Consider the following 19,169-nt stretch of genomic DNA (forward strand, 5'->3'; position numbering starts at 1 on the left):
GTGTGTGAGAGCAAAAAGGCCCCCTCGTCCCGGTTTGAAGACCCATACTCTCATACAGCTGCCCAGACAAGTCGCAGCAACATCTCGTGACCACTATGACAAAGACTGGTAGTGAGACTGTAAGTATGAAAACAAACTAAACCTTGGTGCGAAAAAAGAGTCTGTTAAAATAAATTATTAGAAGACCAGATGAGCCTGACATCCCAACAAGATGAATTTTGTGATTTAAGAGTCAGTTGCAGTTTTCCATTTCACAATAGCAAATGTCAAATATTGTTTTTAATCATTCTTCTTGTGCATTTCATTTTTCATGGCTAAAAATGTGGGCAATTGTCATTTGTTGTGGTCTCTCCCAGTGGTGTAACGTAACAAAGTAAAAGTAGTAAAGTACAAATTTTAGGCATCTGTACTTTACTTTACATTTTAAGTGGATTCTTTTTACTTTTACTTCAGTACATTTGAGAGAAGGTATCTGAGCTGTACTTATTTTTTATTATAGTTTGAGACCTGCTAAAAAGTCTGGGGTTTTCTTTTTTTTTTTTGAGCAAACAAAATATACAGAGAAAAACAGTTATTTGATTCAATTGTTTCTGTTGAACAAAATTCATTGCAAATCTTTATCAACATCACTACATCTGAAGCTTTATTAGTTCTCAAAATCTGCACAAAATACATTTACGTTTTTCTCTTTAAGTATATTTTTAAATGGGTACTTTAATACTTTTACTTAAGTAGATTTTTCCATGTGATTACTTTCACTTTCACTTATATTACTAGTATTATTTTGCTCCAGTATCTGTACTTTTAAATACCAAAATTGAGTACTTTTTCCACCACTGGTCTCTCCACATTCACTATGGGCAGTTTGATGTTATTTGATGCTATGTGTAAAAAAAATAGCCATAACAACCATAACCATAATTTGTAGTGTGGTGCTTCAACTTTCCTGAGCAGAAAGAGAAGTATCACTCTTGATACTTACAGAGCTGCTTGAAAACTCGTGAGGAGGCTCAGAGTCCACAGATCCGACCACTTTCTTGGCCCTCACCTGATCTTTTCGTAGACCTCCTTGCCTTTCAACACGAGGCATGACTTTTACTTCACCTTCTTCCTCTTCATCGACTCCAGTTTTACCCAGCTGTTTCTGCGCTGCTTCAGTTCGTGGAGCGGGGCCGGCAGAAGGAGGCAGTTTTCTGGCAGGTGTGGACGATCCCGAGGACGTCTCCGAAGACGTCGTAATCAGGCCTGCATTGTCTTTGAGCTTCTTCACGAGGGGGGTGATGAGAGACAAGCGCGCTGAGGCTTTAGCAGAGGACATCAGTGAAAGTGTCAGACGAGGTATTCGCCGAGGCTTTTTTTTGCCCTGGTTCACTTTTTTCTTCTTGACTTTCTTCTTCCCACCTTTCGATTGACTTTTTGTTGACTTGGAATTAGCTTTATGTCCTTTCCCACCCTTCTTCTTCTTCTTCCCGACTTTACCGCTCTTGTCGTTCTCCTCCTCGTCTTCCTCACCTTGGTCATCTTCATCGTCTGCTTCCTGCTCGCTGTGGCTGCCAGCTTGTTGACTTTTCTTCCCTTTTGCCTTCTTGCTGCGTTTAGATTGCTCTGGGAGTATTCCACCCAAGAGGCCCTTCGCCGCTGCCCTTGCCAATACATCCTGGACTGTTTCTACTTTAGTGGGATCAGCCTAGAATAAAGGCAAGGACAGATTATGAGATTATATGTGGAGATACAATACATTAAAACAATGTGACTCATGGGAAGCATTGCACCAAGGATATATGAAACAAGGGGAAGGGGCTGTAAAGAAAAACACAAGGGACATGGCTGGTTAATTACATGTTTCAGCTGTGTAGTGCAGCCTTGAAGGAGCCACATGTGTGAATGTCTGATTGAAGGGTAAAATGGTAAACGGAGACATTTTTATATAGCACATTTCCACCTTCAATGCATTCAAAGCGCTTTACATCAAGGAACCACTCACTCACACACACATTCATACACCGGTGTACACACACACTGGGGCAGAGGTAGGTTATGTGTCTTGCCCAACACGATTCATCTGTGGGAGCTGGAATCACACTGCCAACCTGTGGCTGAGTGGATTGGCCCGAACAACCAATGATATTTTTTTTAAGAGTGGGATTCAAACCTGCCAACTTCTGGATCAAAGGACAAACACTCTACGAAATTGAGCTACTGTTGCCCTCGCATTAGCTTTCAGTTCTTTGTATAATAGTCAATATTGTATAGAGATGTCTTTAAAGGTGTACTATGCAACTCTACTGGTGGAGAGGGTCCAGTACTTGCTTGTCTCCATAGTATGGCATTAAACATATCTCCATGGAGACAAGGAGGAAGCAAGAAAATGTGAACAGTGCACCGCTAAATTATTGGCAGGCACCGACTTCCTCGTATTCTCTGCTCTGATATCAAAGTTGAACGATATATCAATCCTCTTCTTCAAACACATTAAATATATCGTCCTTTCTCCCATAGCTGCTTCTTCTGCCTCACAACATCATTTCTCATACTCTTCATCATTTAGCGTCCCTAAAAAAAGGCTGGCTGTTTATTTAATCAAACGAGGAAGTGTGTTCGCCAAGACTGAATTTAACTTGATTGATGGCACCTTGTCAGGGACTCTTCCGTTTTTGGGCAGCCCTCTGTCTTGTGCTGGTAATGAAGATGCCTCATGTCTCCCTATAATTGTTTAAAGAGATAAGAGTATTATTCTGTCTCTGCAGGCTGCCATGTCTAAATTTCACATCACTTTAAATGGTCCTCTGGCGCAGATTGGCTGGGGCCGAGTGATTCATCTGAGCGGCGGTGAGCCAAGTCTTGAAGTGTAACTCAAAGTGTGACAGCAGCTCTGATTTGGGAGCAGACTGTCAATAATTATACAGAAGATGATGAGATTGGAGACTTCTGTGCCAGGCAGGTGTGCATGCCCTGTCTCCGGTCACTAAGTATTAAGAAGAAGTTCAATTAAGAAGGAGATTTTTATTTCATGTTAGGAAGGAAGGAGCACAGGGCAAGTCAGGTGATACTTTAATTCTGGACAAGAAAAATTATTCTATGGGTAGATATTTCCCAATTTTTACTGTATAGTAATGAGATGTTTCAGTGGCTTGAGTGTATTTCATCTATATCTTGTCACTTATTTTATGGAGTATTGGAGTAATGCTTCCGTTTTAACTGTGTGTGTGGGTCTGTGTGTGTACGCAGATAAGCAGAGAGACCTCCCCACAGACAGACAGTAAAAGAGTGCAGCCTCAGCACTTTTATAGGGGGTCTTAGTGCAAAGCAATCACACACAGACCCACGTCTAGTGTTCTGCATCTGCCAATCTTCACATGTAACATTCATACACATGTTTTTTCTATTACATTTTTTTTCCCAATTTCTCACCTGTCGGGAGAGTCTGGCTATGAAACAGCCGTTGGTGAACTGGGAGGGTTGAAGGCTGAAATACTTGGACTCAGCAGTGTCTTCTGACTGCGAATCTTCTGGGAAAATAGGTCCATTCACCCTAAGAGAGTAAAAAATAGGCAATGAGGCATTTTAATTCATCATAGTGCCACATTAATTCAACAACAAATACGCAAAATGACCTAAACCATTCATTACGCTGACAACCATACTACAGACTTATAAATACATTTCCATCATTCTATATTAAGAGCAACACGGCCACTATAACCGCAGGCCATATTTTTGTCTTTAATTTAGAGAGGGGGTATTATACAAAACTGGAGCTTTCTACAGTTTCTAATGTTAAAATGTTCTTTCATCAAAAACATGTTTAAAGTTTGAGTAATCCCCCGGACTTTAATACAAATACAAAACCTCCTTAAAGTTGGCAGTACAGCCCACAAGCCTCACATGATCCTACCATTTTTCATAAATACACAAGGGCAGGATACAAAACAATACACTACAGCTTCACAAACCTGATACAATGTGCAGTAGTTTTATTAAGGGGAGGTCTGCTGATTGTGCTGTGATACTGCTCTGAAGGGGGAGTGAAGGGAAACGTCAAAAACACAACTCAAACTGATTAAACATTTAAATATGTAGGTTCCCAAAACAATAATAGGTGACATGGTAATCCAATTATGTTATGTGTTAGCAATTAATACCCCATAAAAGTGTAATACCCAGTCGTGAGGATCTTTTGAATGACACTCTACTTGCCCAACACCTCCAACACCTCAACAGACAAAAATATGTTTATTCAGTAGTAGGAGAGTTGTACATATGGCTAAAAGAGCTACCCCACTGGCAGCCTTGGGACAAAGGCATAAATTGGTCCTTGTATCCTATCGCCAACTTCCTCTATATTACACATCTGCACTAATGGACTGTCAGTATCATGATAACAGCTCTCTGCAGACTATACAGTGTGGAGACAAACCAAAGACTACGTGACCTTCATACATTCCTTGGTGCAAAACTATTTTTAGGTAAGACTACAGTTCAGAGGTGAAAGGTAACAAAGTGCAAATAGTTAAGTTTAGGTATCTGTACTTTACTTAAGTGCATTTTACTTTTACTTCACTACATATGAGAGAACGTATCTGTACCTTTTACTCAGGATTGAAAAGTAAACATATTTTTTATGATTGTTTAAGACCTGCTGAAAAGGCTGAGCGTTTTAGTTTTATCAAGTTCATAATTTGAGCAAGAAAAATATACAAATAAAAACAGCTAGAAAAAAAGATCAATTCATTTGTTTCTACTAAACAAAATTCAGCACAAATCTTTATTACTAAGCTTTACTACATCTCAAAATCTGTGTAAAATATTTTTACTTTTTACTCTTTTAAGTACATTTTTAAACAGGTACTTTAATATTGTTATTCAAGCTGATTTTTCCATGTGATACTTTTGCTTTTACTTGAGTATTTTTTGCCCTGGTATTTTTACTTTTAGTTAAGAAACAAAATCGGATACTTCCACCACTGCTATAATTGCACTCTCTTATGTGCCTTACTGAGAGATTTCAATTTGCATTATTTGTCAATTGTAGATTAAAAAAATTGTACTTCGCACCTATGATTTATCTGTATTATTATTTTTTTTAACATGGATTTGTCTGATCTATAGAAAAACCTGTCATTTGAATGGCATGCATGAGTGCGTCTTTACCTGAAGGGAAGCAGTTTGGGATGAATGCGGGTTTTCTCTAAAACTCTCTTCACCAGCTGTGCGTTTTCCTCAGGGTATTCTGAGCGTGTGCAATAGACCACAGTCTGGACCTTGGGGACTGCACAAAAGAAAGGAAAAAACAGTTAATTTGTTGTAAAGGTGGGTACTGAATAACAATGCACTAGTATATAATGTATAGACTTGATGTTTATTTTGAAGTTTTGTATTTTAGAGAGGACTTACATGATAAAGCATGTCCCAGCAGTAATGCTTGCTGACCAATCAGTGAGTTTATTTTGGATTTTGATACCAATCCATGTGACAGGTCTGTGAGAAGTTCCCAATCTGGAAATACACACATAAAGATACATACATATTCAAGAGGACTTATGCATGCATATTGTACTGGGTGGATTTGAAAAGGTATATGTAGCTGAAAAAGTGAATCACGTATTGTCAAGCATTTTCTGCTGCATACCTCCATTTTCGCTATGCATGATGGGCACTGGATCATTAAGAGCAGAGGACGAGCACTGAGGTAGTACAAGGATGACCTTTAAATGTTGCACAGTTTTTTCCCACTCATTCAGCTCAAAGAAGGACTCTGAAAGTATTCTAACATCTAAAGAAAATGTAGTTTTAAGCCTTTTTAAAATATTCAATAGAAACAAAATGCCTAGCTTAAAAAACATTACGCACTTTGCAAGTCCATTTGTGTGAAGAGTTCTTTCATCTCTTCTGTCTGTGAAGGTTCATGGTCAGCACTGCATATTAACACCTGTCCTGACCGGGCTGTGGCGGCGACTGCTACATGGGCCACAGTCACCGCTGAGAAGGACCCTGCCACCAACACGTCCCCTCCATCAAACAGCAGGGGGCGCAACACATTCACTGCCACACACAAACTCCTTTCCTGGAGAAAAAAGTCAACAAGATAAATTAATCGATGCTTCAATTGTAAGGAATATTTCAGTGAAGAGAATTCATGGAAGCATCAACAACCACATTGCCTTTTATCCAAAATGTGGGCGTGTAAAGAGTAAATTAATTAATTTATTATCTTAAGGCTGCCATCTGCAAGTTTATTTGTTTTAGTTATTTTCATTAGTAAATGGCAGATATTAAACCTGTTCCCTCCCCTGGCCTTTGTTCAGGCTCAGCTGTGCTCTTCTGTCAGGGCAAAATTGGCACACTATCAGACAGCAGTAACGTAAATAGCATCTACTGTGAAGTGTGAGAATACAACAGGGCCAGGTTAGACAATCTAATTACAGATGGTAGTTTTAAAGAAGATATATTATGTTTTTTGTGGTTTCTGGTATTAAACTACAACTAAATCACCATTTTATTTTACATTTTGTTAACTGTAAATTGCAAACTCAATTGTAGGTGTCAATTGTACACTTTGATCTAAAACTGCATATAATGAACTGCTGTAATGAAAATTGGAAAACTGCAGAACTGACAGACCACACCTATTCTTTCAAAGTATCATTTCACAGTATCAAGCAGCTTTTCATTTATATGTTTTTACACCATTATAACACGGTTAAATGGTCATAAAGATTTATTTTAAATAGTAACATATACTGTACCTGTATGTTCATGATACGCGCTGCTGTGAGGCTACTAGTCTGGAGCCAAACATGAAGCTCCTTTGAAAAAACAAGGGTGTCTGAGCAGAGGTGGTCTCTACAGAAGGACAGCTCTTTAAGTTCAGTCATACTCTTCACCTCACGAAGGCCAGCGCTTTGCAAAACTTCACAAACTTCTTCAGTACTAATACAATAAAAACAAAACAAGACATGATGGGTGAATGTAGTATCTATGAGCAGCTATTAATTATAAAAGTAGGCACTGTGAATACACTGTGTTCTGCATACCTGTACATGAGTGTGTTAATCCATACATAAAGTGGCAGTGATTTAGCTTGATGTTGCCTTGTCCGAACTGGATCAAGTAGGAAGGATGAGACACTGCGTAGACTCTGTTTGACCCGGAACCGTGCCAACGAGGCTGCAAGTTTTGTCTTACACCTAGAATCACAATCTCATTCACATTGTATGAGAGTGATGTCATTTAGCAGGAACAATTATTTTAACTTTTTATTCTATGGAGCACAAACCTTTCCAAACTGTTACGAAGATCCCTAACGTCCTGATGATGTTCCTCTTCGTCATCTTTGGTTATGGAACTGTGTAGTGAAAACTTTCGCTCCTGGAAGTCACACAACATTACCATGGCCAGAGGCAGCATGTCACCAGACTGTCAACGTAAAAACATTAGCAATTGTTAGTTTTGGTTAGTACAGAGAGCCATTCCTTTCCTAGATTCTCAAATGCTGTGTTTAGACAAGAGGGTACAATAGAGAGGTGTAGGAGTTTTGTGGTTGAATAATAAGTACCTGTCAGACCATCCTTTTTTTCACCCATCACACAATAAAACCACCATTTGCACACATCACATAGTGTCAAAGTGTGTTTTGTCCATGTATGTGTCATTGCACAGTGTTTTATGGGGTCATTTGCAGCTATTCAGACCTTAACTACGCACAATTTGTTATGGATAACCAGAATGAACACTAGCAAACCTGAATACAAATGACCTCTTTATGCACAAATGGTTTTCTATAGTTAACTGTGAAAACAACATGAAAAGGACTTACGATATTCTGAGAAGTGTGGACGCAGCTGTCAGTTATCATATACTCCAGCAACTCTTGATCTAAACACAAACAAGGATTATACAGTATGATAAAGCCAGGCTTAAGAATTATGAATAATATAATACAAAGTAATAGTACGCTGTATATTAATTAAATGTATATTAGACACAGTTTAGCTTTACCTTCACTGTCTAACCTTTGACCTGTCTCGTGCTCTGCCCTGCTCTGCTCTGATAGATGTTAGCTAGTGGCTAAAGCTAAACAGTTTGGAATAATACTATTAAACGTGTTTAAACTTAAGTATAGCCTATATTAGGTTTTGACCGAAACAACAGAAAAAGGACACTAGAGGTAGAAAAGGTAAGTAACATCTCTGTGCATCTCTGTGACAGGTGACATTGATGAATCCTTCAAGATTAGCAAAGGCTAAGCTAATTTAATAAAAGCTAGTTACGAAATAGAGAAATACTGTCAGGACACACAGAGAGTAAATTAATGTGAGATTACATAAACTGTTTTATTCTATTGAAGTCACAATATAATGTTTGTGTTTACATGATCTCAGGTAAGATGTAGGCATATTTTCTAATGTAGTCTTATCTCATAGAAATAATATTTAGCAAGACATGTTATTTCTATGACGTTTAGCTAGATAAAATCGTGATTTTTATGATCTTATTACTCATTATTATCTTCATTATTTTTTTATATGTATTATTTATTAAGTCAATAAAAAAACAATACAAATAAGTATAATGCAACTGTGCTTCTTACCCTTCCTTACAGATATTTATATATATATAAGTATATAAAAAAAGTAAAAAGTATATAAAAGCCACCCACTGTACCAGACTGTGCATTTAGATGAGAAAAATAAAAAGTGTGAGTATGTGCCATTTAATCTATTCTGCTGCATTTGAAGTTTTCACAAATCAGTACAGGCGTTGACTCATGCTGAGGTGCAAAAGCTTTCATTGTAAAGATAAGAATCTCTCAGAGGAGGTTGGTCCACCAAGCAGGAGTGTAGATCAAATAAATTACTTGCGACAGTATGTTAAGGCATTTGTAGTTTCTTGGCAGGTTTATACTTCAGTCTAGTGGCCAAATACATTAAACATAGTAAAATAATGTTACTAACATACATTTGAGTGTGCTGAAGGCCAGCTGATAAGCCTGCATCTCTGTGGTCTTGTCTGTGTTGGATGGCAGAGCTGTGTCTGTCTTTTTTCCATAAACCAGAAGTTGTTGTGTGATTGGCTTGTCCTCCCGCAGGTGTTGGAATATGGCTGCTGCCATCAGGAAGGTGTCATCTGATAATGCAGAGGCTGTAGACAGATTGAATAGGGTTACTTCAGCCATAGGAGAAAATATTCTATTGGGTTGTATTTGTAATACACAAGAGCACCAGTATTGGTTTTCATTGTTTTGTGTTGGCTTTATTCTATAGTCCTGCAGACCTACAGGTAACTGTAACATGAGGCTATGCACCTGTATTTGAGCCACGATACATTTCACCATAATCCCCTCTAATGCTGAGTGTTGAAGTGGCAACCTTATTATGTCCGGATAATTTAACGTGATATCAAGTTAACTTAAAAACGTAACTTACATTGTATTAGTATTATTGCAGAACTGTGTATTTTATTAGAAAGAAATAAAGTACTTCTAAATAACATGAAAGCATTTGGTAGGTTAACCTCACCGATGGAAGGTGCAGATAAATAAGGTGGTGGCTCACAGCACAGTGGTTCTTTGTCTTTCTCATTCAGATCCTGAAGCGAGATGGAGCTCTCCTCGTTCTCAGAGACATCTTTCACAGTGTCGCTCGACTCATCTATTGAAGATTGTGCTTTTTAGTAAGTAAACACATCTTGGTGGAACGTAAACAAACATAAATCCCTTACCTTGATCTGCCATGATAGGAAATTTAAAATATTTGCCAAAGTAAATTATTTCCTTTGGTCCACATGTAACTTCTTTATATTTAACATTCTGCCAGGTTACGATGAGCCAACTTGTCCAGCTGAACCTGAGTGTCACAGAGGTAAATAAGATGCTCAGCGTCAACCATGTCTGACATGTGATCCGCGGGCCAGTGTCTGAGCGGGTGAGTGCTGTGCAGACTGCAGTGGATAATTGGGCTCCACCTGGTGCAATTAGGCACTCTGTCAAAAACATGAGCATGAATAAATAATGTGTGCTCTCCGACCCTGAACAAAGGTCCAGCCCTCACTGACCTGCCTCACGCGTCTCCAGGCAAAGGCGGTAACACACAGTCAGACAGTGTGGGTCAGACGTACTCTGCAGTCAACAGCGATTGAGAGGATTAAGAGTCAAAAGTGCAGGGACCACTAGTTTCCAATTAAAGTGAATTAATGCAGGGACACACAGACTGTAGTCTTCTTTGCAGCACTCATCAGTGTTTAAGTAGAAAGTTAGAATTGACCAAAATGTGCAGTGTGATCGATAATGTCCTGTCTGTGCAGATTGAATACATTAAAATATTTAACGCAGCAGTAAATTAAAGGATGCGGCATCTCTCACTTCAGACAGTTATGGCAGAGACTATAGCGGGTAGGATATCCTGCATAGACGATAATGAACTGTTTAAAATTACATAAGGGTGCCTTACCTTACCTTTGTCATAAAAGGTCTTGGAAACAGGAAACAGTCCCCTTCTTGTCCTCTCAGATTTCAACATTTGCCCTGATCAGTTATCCTATTTTCATGTTTTATATTTGAATTGGTAAAGGTAAACCCAAACCCATTAAGCACTTCATTGTTTGTTTGAAATGTCATGGTTACAATGTGTAATGCATTGAGGGCATTTCCTTAATGTCAATGATACTGTATTACAACTGCTCTTTGGGCCAAACATTTACAGCAGCACGAATGAGCACTTGGACACGTGACTTTAAGGTGTAGTTTAGACAAACCATAAGTGAAACAGATATGTCCTGTGTCTAAAGAAAGACACTACAGTTACTATATTTTCATATTAGAGCCTGGAGTGATTCAGGAGCAAATAAATTAGAGTGACACTGCCCTCTGCTGGTTCCGGTGTATAGCAACACCTCCAATAGTAAACAAAATAAAATCATAAATTGTGTAATATCCAGTGAAATCTCATGTATTATTCTTATGTATTTGAATTTCCACTTAGCCTAACTGCGTACTTTTATTTTTATATTTTTACCAGACTGATCAATTAAAATTAAATGAAAAATCGTGTGACCAATAGGGGGAGACATTGCAGCTTTTGATTTCTTATCATTGCCCAGGACCTCCACATTGATAGAAGATTTGAAAGTCATAACATTAGTAGTGTCGAATTAGATTCTAGTTTACACTGTAACTCTGTGTGTACCAGTACCAGTGACATGTGAATATAAAATATGAGAGGAGGAAAAGTTGAAAAGTAGAAAATCAGGTGAGTTTTTTTAAGGCCAAATGAGTCTGGGCTCACTGGGTGAAAGTACAGCTGCAGAGATTATCCCGTGCCACGCGCGTCATCAGTGTCGCCTCTCCACGGGGCCCCAGTCACTCCGTGTGAGCGTGTGTGTGTGCTGGACGTGTTTGTGTGTACTCAATAATCAGCCCCGTTGGAGATGGCGGGTCGTGTGGTTGTAAGCCGACCTGGAATTTTCTCAATAAAGGGCTAATCTGTACGAGAAACTATGCTATGTTATTCACTTATTGTATTATTACATACAATAACTACATTTTTATAATTGATCAGGTTTGTAGAAATCACAAACCTGATCAGGGCCCGGTGTTGTCTGTGCATTTTGAAAAGGACCTGTCTCAATGATCAGACATGGATCAGACTATGGCTCTACATTTTTCCCCTCTATTAGCAATCAAGCACTTAAGCAGCAAAGTTTTCCATAAGAATTTGCAACCTGTTGTTGGGATTTGCTCTGAGCCACAAGCGCATTAAAGAGGTTTTCAGTGACGTTGGGTGTTAGGGCCCCGTGTTCTGTGGCTGAGGTCAGGGCTCTGGTCCACTCTCCAGTCCATCTCATCTACATTTAAAAGAGTCATGGAGAACTTTTTTTTTTGCCTTATGCTTTGCCAATGGAGTAGGGCTGCATGACTTTGGAATAACAAATCCGATTGCGATTGGATTTGCAATACTCCTATATGTTTAAAAAGGATTCTGTGCACATTGTAAACAACTCCAGAAGCATTAACAATTAAGTTATGAAATATGAATGAACAAATGTAAGAATCTTATTCATTTCATTTTTGTAGGTAAATTAAGATATTTTTTTCTGCAAAAAGACAGGATATTTTATTCTTTGTAGAGAGCATTCTATTACTTAACTAATTTGCAGTTTGATAATTGTGCCAACTCAAAAAGAAAGATAAAAAGGAAAGTAAAAGTAGATATTTTTGAGATTACAAACACGCATTACAGTTTTTATTTTTAGCTAGTTCACACATATATCCGATTCAAAATTGAGTTCACCACATGGTACAATGGTAACGTGATCCTAGTTTTCCTCCTTTCTCAGCCTCTGCGCAGTATGTGTGAGACCTTGATTGGGCCCACTTGTAGCAGGTGAATAGATACAGTGGCCTTTGCCTTTGTGTATCATTGTCAGGCGCTTGGTGTCTGAGTGGCGCATTTCCTGGGAATCTCTTTGCTGCATGTCTCAGATCTCCCTGTCTATTGTGTAGCAACCAGGACAGGCTCTGACGCCGAGCTGCTTTCTGTGCGGTGTTAGTTTTTGTTTAGGGCCCATGAAAAGACCTGTAAGTGCACATAGTTTTAATAGTGTTAGAACACTTCAACACATAATTTCCCATAAATTTCTCTTAAATGTTTTCTTATGACATTCTTGGGTGTAGTCTTTTATTCAAATTATTTCTGGATCATTAAAATAAATACACAAAGTACACTGTGTAATTTTTCTGGTGAACAGTTCGCCACCGGCTTGTCTCCATGGTGATGTCATTGCTTTGACTGGAATGTTCCATGACATGGCATTAAACTTAATTATCTCCATGGAGTCACCACAAGCCGAAGTTGCAGGTCAGATTTGTGGAGCAACGATCCATTTACAGTTGGAGCAAAAAGACACACCTGTAATGATACGTATTGTAGATATATGTTTAATGTCATATTGTGGAACATTACAGGCAAAGCAGTCACATATCCTTTGAGACAAGCACGTGGCGGACCCTCAAGCAGAAAAGTGATGTAGTGCACCTTTAAAAATAACTCACATATATGACAACTTTTGTATCGATTCACTGTCAGATTCTTTAACCGCCAGGCGATAAAGGATCTCGTAATAACACGTTTTGAAGGGAAATATTGTGATAAATAGTAATACTGAAACAACTTTATGGCACTGATACGAAGAAAGTTAATTCCGCTAAACCAGTTTTTTCATATAAGGTATCATTAAAAGACCTAAGCTGCAACAAACAAATAGCAAAAGGAACCAATAATTAGCTATAGAAGTTATTATTTATTTAACCCTCGATGGCGATATTACACAAAACTGACTCTTGTGAACTTTAAGCCATGTTTATAATGTTGTTACCTCCTCAAAAACAGACCTGGGGTTGTGTTTTGTTTCATTCACATATTTGAGCAACACATTATAATTAGTCTGTCTAAATCTCCAAAGCTCAAAATGCTCTGTTCCACCTTATGATGTCATAGTTTTCAAGTTAACAGTTTAACACTTTTTACCTTTACTTCAGTAAAGATTGGCAATTCCAGAGCTGAAATTACACATTTAAATGATTGTAGTGAAGGTGTATGGAGTTTACAAAGACAGTAGAGCACTTCCTGTATTATCTCAAGACATTACAAGGTTGAACAGAGTGTAAGAGCCTACATACACAAGGTTTGTGTGTTAAACATTTGTGAATGAAACAAAACACAATTCCAGGTATATCAGTGATGATGAAACAACATTAAGACAGATCAGGGTCCTATAAATACTGAGCCTCAAAGTATATTGTTCCAGCTTTCATATAGTAAATGTAATTAACAGCTGAATGAAGAAATAAATGTGTTGTTTTATCAGCCCAATTTACTCAGGTTTTGTTAAAAAAGTATTAAGTGAAGGACATTGAGCAACATGTTTAACTGCCTTGACCTCCTCCCTGCCGGAGTTCAGCTGCTGTGTGTTGAAACTTTTTTTTTGTTCTCATCTGACTCAATCTCAGTTTCCTATGCACACACCAGCTCTCTAGTTCCCCACTGCTTTGTGTGGATGTGCGCAGCGACTTTATCTGCGTCTGTATGTGTGTGTTTGAACTCTAAACAGGAATAAGGCTTTTCTCTGTTGCCTCCCAATGCCCAACCAGTCCTGCGCTCTCCTTCAGAACCAGCAGCCGCAAAAGACGTCACAGTCACGGCACAGTGCACCTGACACAAGGAAGGAGGAAGTACCAGACTCCGCCCACGCTTCTGTCTGCAAGGAATCCAGGTAGGCAAACACATACTCTAAAAAGTGTTCAGTTATTTGCACAATGGTGAATGGGGCTGGAGTTCAGCACTGTTGAAACTTCTCACAACATGATCAAACAGGTATGATATTGTTCAAGTGGTATAGGGTTGGGTAGACAGACCAGCAGGTATGAAAAACAACCTGAAGTTTTTTTTTTGTTTGTTTGTTTGTTTTTTTAAGCCAGTTTTAGTGATTTATTGGCAATTTTATCTATTCCCCATTTTTCAGTTGTGTTTTTTTTCCACTATCATTACTAGTGTTGCTTTACTCCGCATGTCAACCAAGCATGGCACATCATCAAGACATAAGCACGCACACGTTTCTGAGAGGGCTCAAACCGGCTTCCGTGTTGGTTAGTAAAAAAAGCATGGTGTCTCTTCACAAATTTGAGGATGGAGGAGTTTTTTGGAATGCCGCTCCCATGATTCAGCACAGGTTAGGACTAACCGGGGCCACAGGAGGATAGCATTTCTCATCCAGCATGATACAAATAGGAGGGAGGAGTAAATGGGGGAATGGGCAGCCCCATTCAGGTTTGGTGAGTTTTAGGAGCAGGTAGTGTGTACACCAGAAACAGTGACACAGTAGCAGACATAGCGCTTGAGTCAACTGATTGGGATCTGGTAGAGACGAGAGGAGAGGAAAAGTGATCTTCGCAAGTGTCAGCAAGTTTTGGATGATTTTCTGAGTTTTTGCTTCTCATCACTCAACCTTGACCAAGGAGTCGGACCAGCAATGGTGCGCTGTAAGGACATATTTTACATTCTCTTTTCAATGGAATAGTGGGTGTTCTGTGGGATCATTAGTGTGTTTATGTCTCTGTTCTCTTCAGCTCTCCCCCCTCCTCACTTTGGAGGAATGCGGGGCTTATGTCAGTGAGAGTCAGGTACAGACTTACTAATTACTCCTGGCCTTCCTCTCTCTGCGTCCTCCTCCACCTTCCTTCGCTCTCTCTCACTCCCTCTCTTTCTTTTTTCTGTCGTCTTTTGCTATACACCCGCACCTTGCACGCTTCCTCGCTCCACTCTCCTCCGCCACGAGACCTTGTGCGCTCCCCCCTCTGTCTCCTGCTGTTGCGTCTACAAGTTCTGTCGTGACTGGAGCATAGGACAGGGACAACAAATGCAGAGGATCTGAGTCACTATCCAAAAAAAAAAAAAAAGAGGCCAAAAGAAGAAGTCTATCTGAGAAACTGGAGGTGCCTTCACTTGGAGCTCTGGGGGCCTAACAGTGAGTGTAGCCGGCGCGTTGACAGCAAACACGGGCTGGGGTGAACCTGTTAGACAGCTCACAGGAGAATAGAAAAAAGAGGAGAGGAGGATGAGAAAGTGACTAGCCGGAGCCTTGGGTTGCATTGTGGCAGAACAGTAGACAACTCTGCGACTACACATCCCATCATCCAACAGGTTAGCTTTCTAAAAAATACACCTACAGTTTGGACTTTCTCTGTGTAAAAGGTAACAATGTTGTCGTATTTAAGTTATCTCTTAGGGCTGTAAGGATGTTTGTTTGCTCTGCTGATACTAACTCAGTGGGTATCTAGAAGGCCATTTCTTCAGCTGGGCCAGTGTTGACCCGGCTGACTGCTCTAACCTTCACTACAAGGTTAGAGGACAGGCACTCAATGTTTATTTGTGTAGAGTGAGTGTGTAGCTGCCTCGTCTTCTCATTTTGTGTGTTAATTTGTTGAAGTGTGTATCGTACAAACGGGTTACGCAGGGCAACAGTCCTTCTGTTGTACAATTGAGATTTAATTAAAGAGCATTTGTATATGTGTATTCTTGAAGTATCGTTCAATCGGCTGTTTAATAATAATGTTTAACAATGCCTCAGAAACTAAAACAGTTTCTATTTCAAAGAAGGATTTCTATTTCAGTTTCTATTGAAAAAAATATGTAGATTTGCGCAGATCTTAATAACTTTTAGCTATTTTTTAGTCAGTCTCATATTTTACAGTTACGTGATCGTGACAGAGTGTGACTTAAGTTTGAGTAGTTGGTGCCCTTCATCTAAACTGCCAATCAGTTGCCTGTGAATACTGTAAATACTTGCCCCATGCAGCACTAGGTGTGTGAAAGGCATGGGCGTGTTGAAGTGCTGGTCAGACCAGAATAGTTATTTTCGTGTACTGCCAACAGTAAAGCCATGACTTGAATCAATAAAAACTTAGTGATTCATCAATCACTGATAGTGATTCATCAAATTGGTCTGCAATTAGTATTACTGTTAAGTGAAAACGTTGGCAGGGATTTAACAAGGAAACTATATTTTGCTATTACTTATCACTCAACGCTCTGTATCATATCCTACAGTAGAAAAAGAAATAGAGAGTCATAGCAGATAGGAATTTATATCAGCATTTTTCTTTCACTGAATGGTGTGACCTTAGTGGGATCAGTTTTGTTTGGGGCTGCTCTAGTTTCATGAACACAAAAAGAGCAGATAGAAGATGCTTCTAAATCAAGGGCAACAGGAAGAGGATGGAAAAAACGCTCAGGTATTTTGCTTTAATATGTTGATCAACTCTAATCTTCCAAAAAAAAGGAAGAGAAAATGCATCAGCGGCACAAATCTCATACACACACACACATACTATTGGTTTTGTCACATGGTAGTCACATGACCATCCTATTCTTGAGATGAGGAAGCCCACATTCATTGTGGTGTGTGTGAAACAAATGCTTAATCCTTCTGCAGCACGAATCTAAAGTGAGAGACTAATGCTGTGAAAAGGAAAGAGGGAGAAGAGAAGCTGTTCGCACTATTGTGTTGTTTATGAAACACCTGTAACTAGATCTGAGCACACACACACTGTTTGTCACAAATACACACATACCTGGAAAGCACAATGGCCGCATTCTTCCCTCTTGTGCACCCCTTGTTCCTCCCTCTTTAGCCAACCTCAGATCTGCCAAACGCTCAGTCGCAGCAGTACCACAGATGCTAAAGAGAAGGGATTTTTGCTTTCTTAAATCAATCTGCCAAGTGTCTACTGAGCAGTTTCTTGGTTTAGTTTAAGGCTTCAGTTTTGGCCATGTGACAAAAACATATATTTTTTACTTTTTCATGACTATTGTTTGGTTAGTACGTCTTCTTATTTTCCGTAATATTTTGTCACAAGCTTAAAACTTGGTCTAATATATAATAAGCAGGTGCCATGTTTAATTAATGCCTCTCTCTCTGTCTCTCCCCCTCTCCTTCTCTCTCTCTCCAAGCTCCTCCTACCCACTCCCACCTTACCTTTGACCTCTGTATAACCTCTCATCCTCCTTCGCCTTACTTTGTGCACCACTTATGCGTGTATTATGTTGGTATACCTCTGTGGATCTTCACTTTCTTTAGTGGAGGACATCGGCCTGTCTCCTCACTTTAACACTCTTGTTCTCGGGCAAGCCTCTCCGCCGCATACCTGCTGCCACATACAATGGTCTTGTTGTCTGGACCTCAGACCAAAAGACAAGGCGTGTACAGTGGACGACTTGAGTGTGTCAGTGAAGCCACATGTGGACCTGTTGAGGAGTGTATTTATTCCTTGAAATGAACTTATTCTCATTCCCGGGAGAGCGAGCTTGAATTTAACTGACATAAGCTTTGTTAAGGGTTAAACAGGAAGAGTAAAATTAAATAATCAGTCCTGAGCCTTTGCCTTTTAACTACTGTACACTTCCAGTCAAAGGTTTGGACACACCCTCTCATTTAATGTTTTTTTTTATTGTTTTAATAACTACTTTCTGTTATTAGTTTATAAAAATATTTAATATCCACATCCACCTTTTGCTTTGTCTACAGTTATTTAGTAGAGTTATTTAACTTTTTACTACATAATTCCGTATATCTTGCTTCATGTATTTGACGTCTTCTGTATGTTTCTAAAATGTTTTGACTGGTCGTATGTTAAAACAACGCAGTTACATGTTTGGACACACCCTCTCATTCAGTGTTTCTTTCTTCATGTTTACTCTTTTCTACATTTTAAGTTCGTAGTTATAGTTGATTTATTTATGTTTTTTCTTCTGCTACATAATTCCATATGTCGTACTTCATATATTTACTGTCTGGCATGTATATAAATGTAGAAAGTAGCAAAAATAAAGAATAATAATAAGAAAATAACATTGGATGAGATGTTGTGTCCAAATGTTTGACTGGTGGTGTATGAAAAACATTAAGACACATACTGGAAGTTGCGTATAAGTAATGATTATCGTGGTCTGTATCACAGTTGATAAGGTGTGACCTCATGTGCTGTGCCAGTCTTATCTCTGGACATCTGACCCTTGTCTTCCTTGTGCTTTTGTGTTTGATAGAATGCATTGCTCCAGTTTTGTTTGCAGTCAATCTTTGTAAAGGAATTTTTAGCTTAAATATTTAAACTTAATTTTCTCTTTTTATTTTATATATATATATTTAATATTGTACTGCGTGGCCTCACTCAGATGCAGTCACGACCACAAGAATACCAAGTTTCAGCATGTTAAAATACACAACACTGGCTATGTATCTACAGTTATAATCTTAATTAAAAAAGATTACTAACCAAAAAGAAAAAAATATATATTTCAATCTGAACTGGTTATGTATTTATTGTTAACGTGAGATAATGAAGCTGCCTGTGAATGACAAAGAAAGTAGATTTTAAAGTCTATTTTACGTTATGCAGTCAGTGGTGGGTTTAAGTGTGGTTTGTTCATTGTGTCTTAGGCTGTTATTAAAAGCTCTCTCACATGCTGATGAGAGTGCGGGCGTAGAGCTGGGATCACGTTGACGTTCAGCGGTGACTGACCACATGACGCGAGGCTCTGGTTATGATGACGGCCTGTTTTGTTCAGTCTTTTTCTTGATACTGTTTTTTGCTCCTTGACCTTGGTCAGGGCTGTAGT

The 19,169-nt window shown here is 39.0% G+C and overlaps 2 protein-coding genes across 2 annotated transcripts in view; one reads left to right on the forward strand and one right to left on the reverse strand.

Annotated features, from left to right (window-relative positions):
• Positions 1-903: 903 nt before the first annotated feature.
• LOC117386520 (putative methyltransferase NSUN7) lies at positions 904-10,083 on the reverse strand. The gene is made up of 13 exons (XM_033984227.2): positions 9,721-10,083; positions 9,519-9,650; positions 8,959-9,141; positions 7,817-7,875; positions 7,277-7,416; positions 7,035-7,187; positions 6,747-6,930; positions 5,851-6,064; positions 5,630-5,773; positions 5,395-5,496; positions 5,152-5,269; positions 3,412-3,532; positions 904-1,687 (listed from the first exon to the last, which is right to left on the reverse strand). Exons 1-13 carry the CDS (start codon positions 9,998-10,000, stop codon positions 938-940), a joined length of 2,580 nt encoding a protein of 859 aa, XP_033840118.2. The 5' UTR covers positions 10,001-10,083; the 3' UTR covers positions 904-937.
• Positions 10,084-14,318: 4,235 nt separating this feature from the next.
• The window catches only part of LOC117387472 (E3 ubiquitin-protein ligase ZFP91-like), a 22,940-nt gene continuing 18,089 nt past the window's right edge, over positions 14,319-19,169 (forward strand). Inside the window, exons 1-2 of the mRNA XM_055225895.1 lie at positions 14,319-14,369; positions 15,122-15,175. Coding sequence (XP_055081870.1) covers positions 14,319-14,369; positions 15,122-15,175 — 105 coding nt within the window. The remainder of the gene's footprint in view (positions 14,370-15,121; positions 15,176-19,169) is intronic.

The sequence above is a fragment of the Periophthalmus magnuspinnatus genome, chromosome 1, assembly GCF_009829125.3.
Source record: "Periophthalmus magnuspinnatus isolate fPerMag1 chromosome 1, fPerMag1.2.pri, whole genome shotgun sequence".
Taxonomy (NCBI): Eukaryota; Metazoa; Chordata; class Actinopteri; order Gobiiformes; family Gobiidae; genus Periophthalmus; species Periophthalmus magnuspinnatus.

Bases quoted from the DNA above. Each gene is read 5' to 3' on its own strand.
- LOC117386520 (XM_033984227.2), bottom strand. From the start codon at position 10,000: ATGCTCATGTTTTTGACAGAGTGCCTAATTGCACCAGGTGGAGCCCAA. The intron at 6,065-6,746 runs GTACAGTATATG...TTTTTTCTCCAG, and splicing joins CGCGTATCATGAACATACAG to GAAAGGAGTTTGTGTGTGGC. The intron at 1,688-3,411 runs GTGAGAAATTGG...CCTTTATTCTAG, and splicing joins TAGCCAGACTCTCCCGACAG to GCTGATCCCACTAAAGTAGA.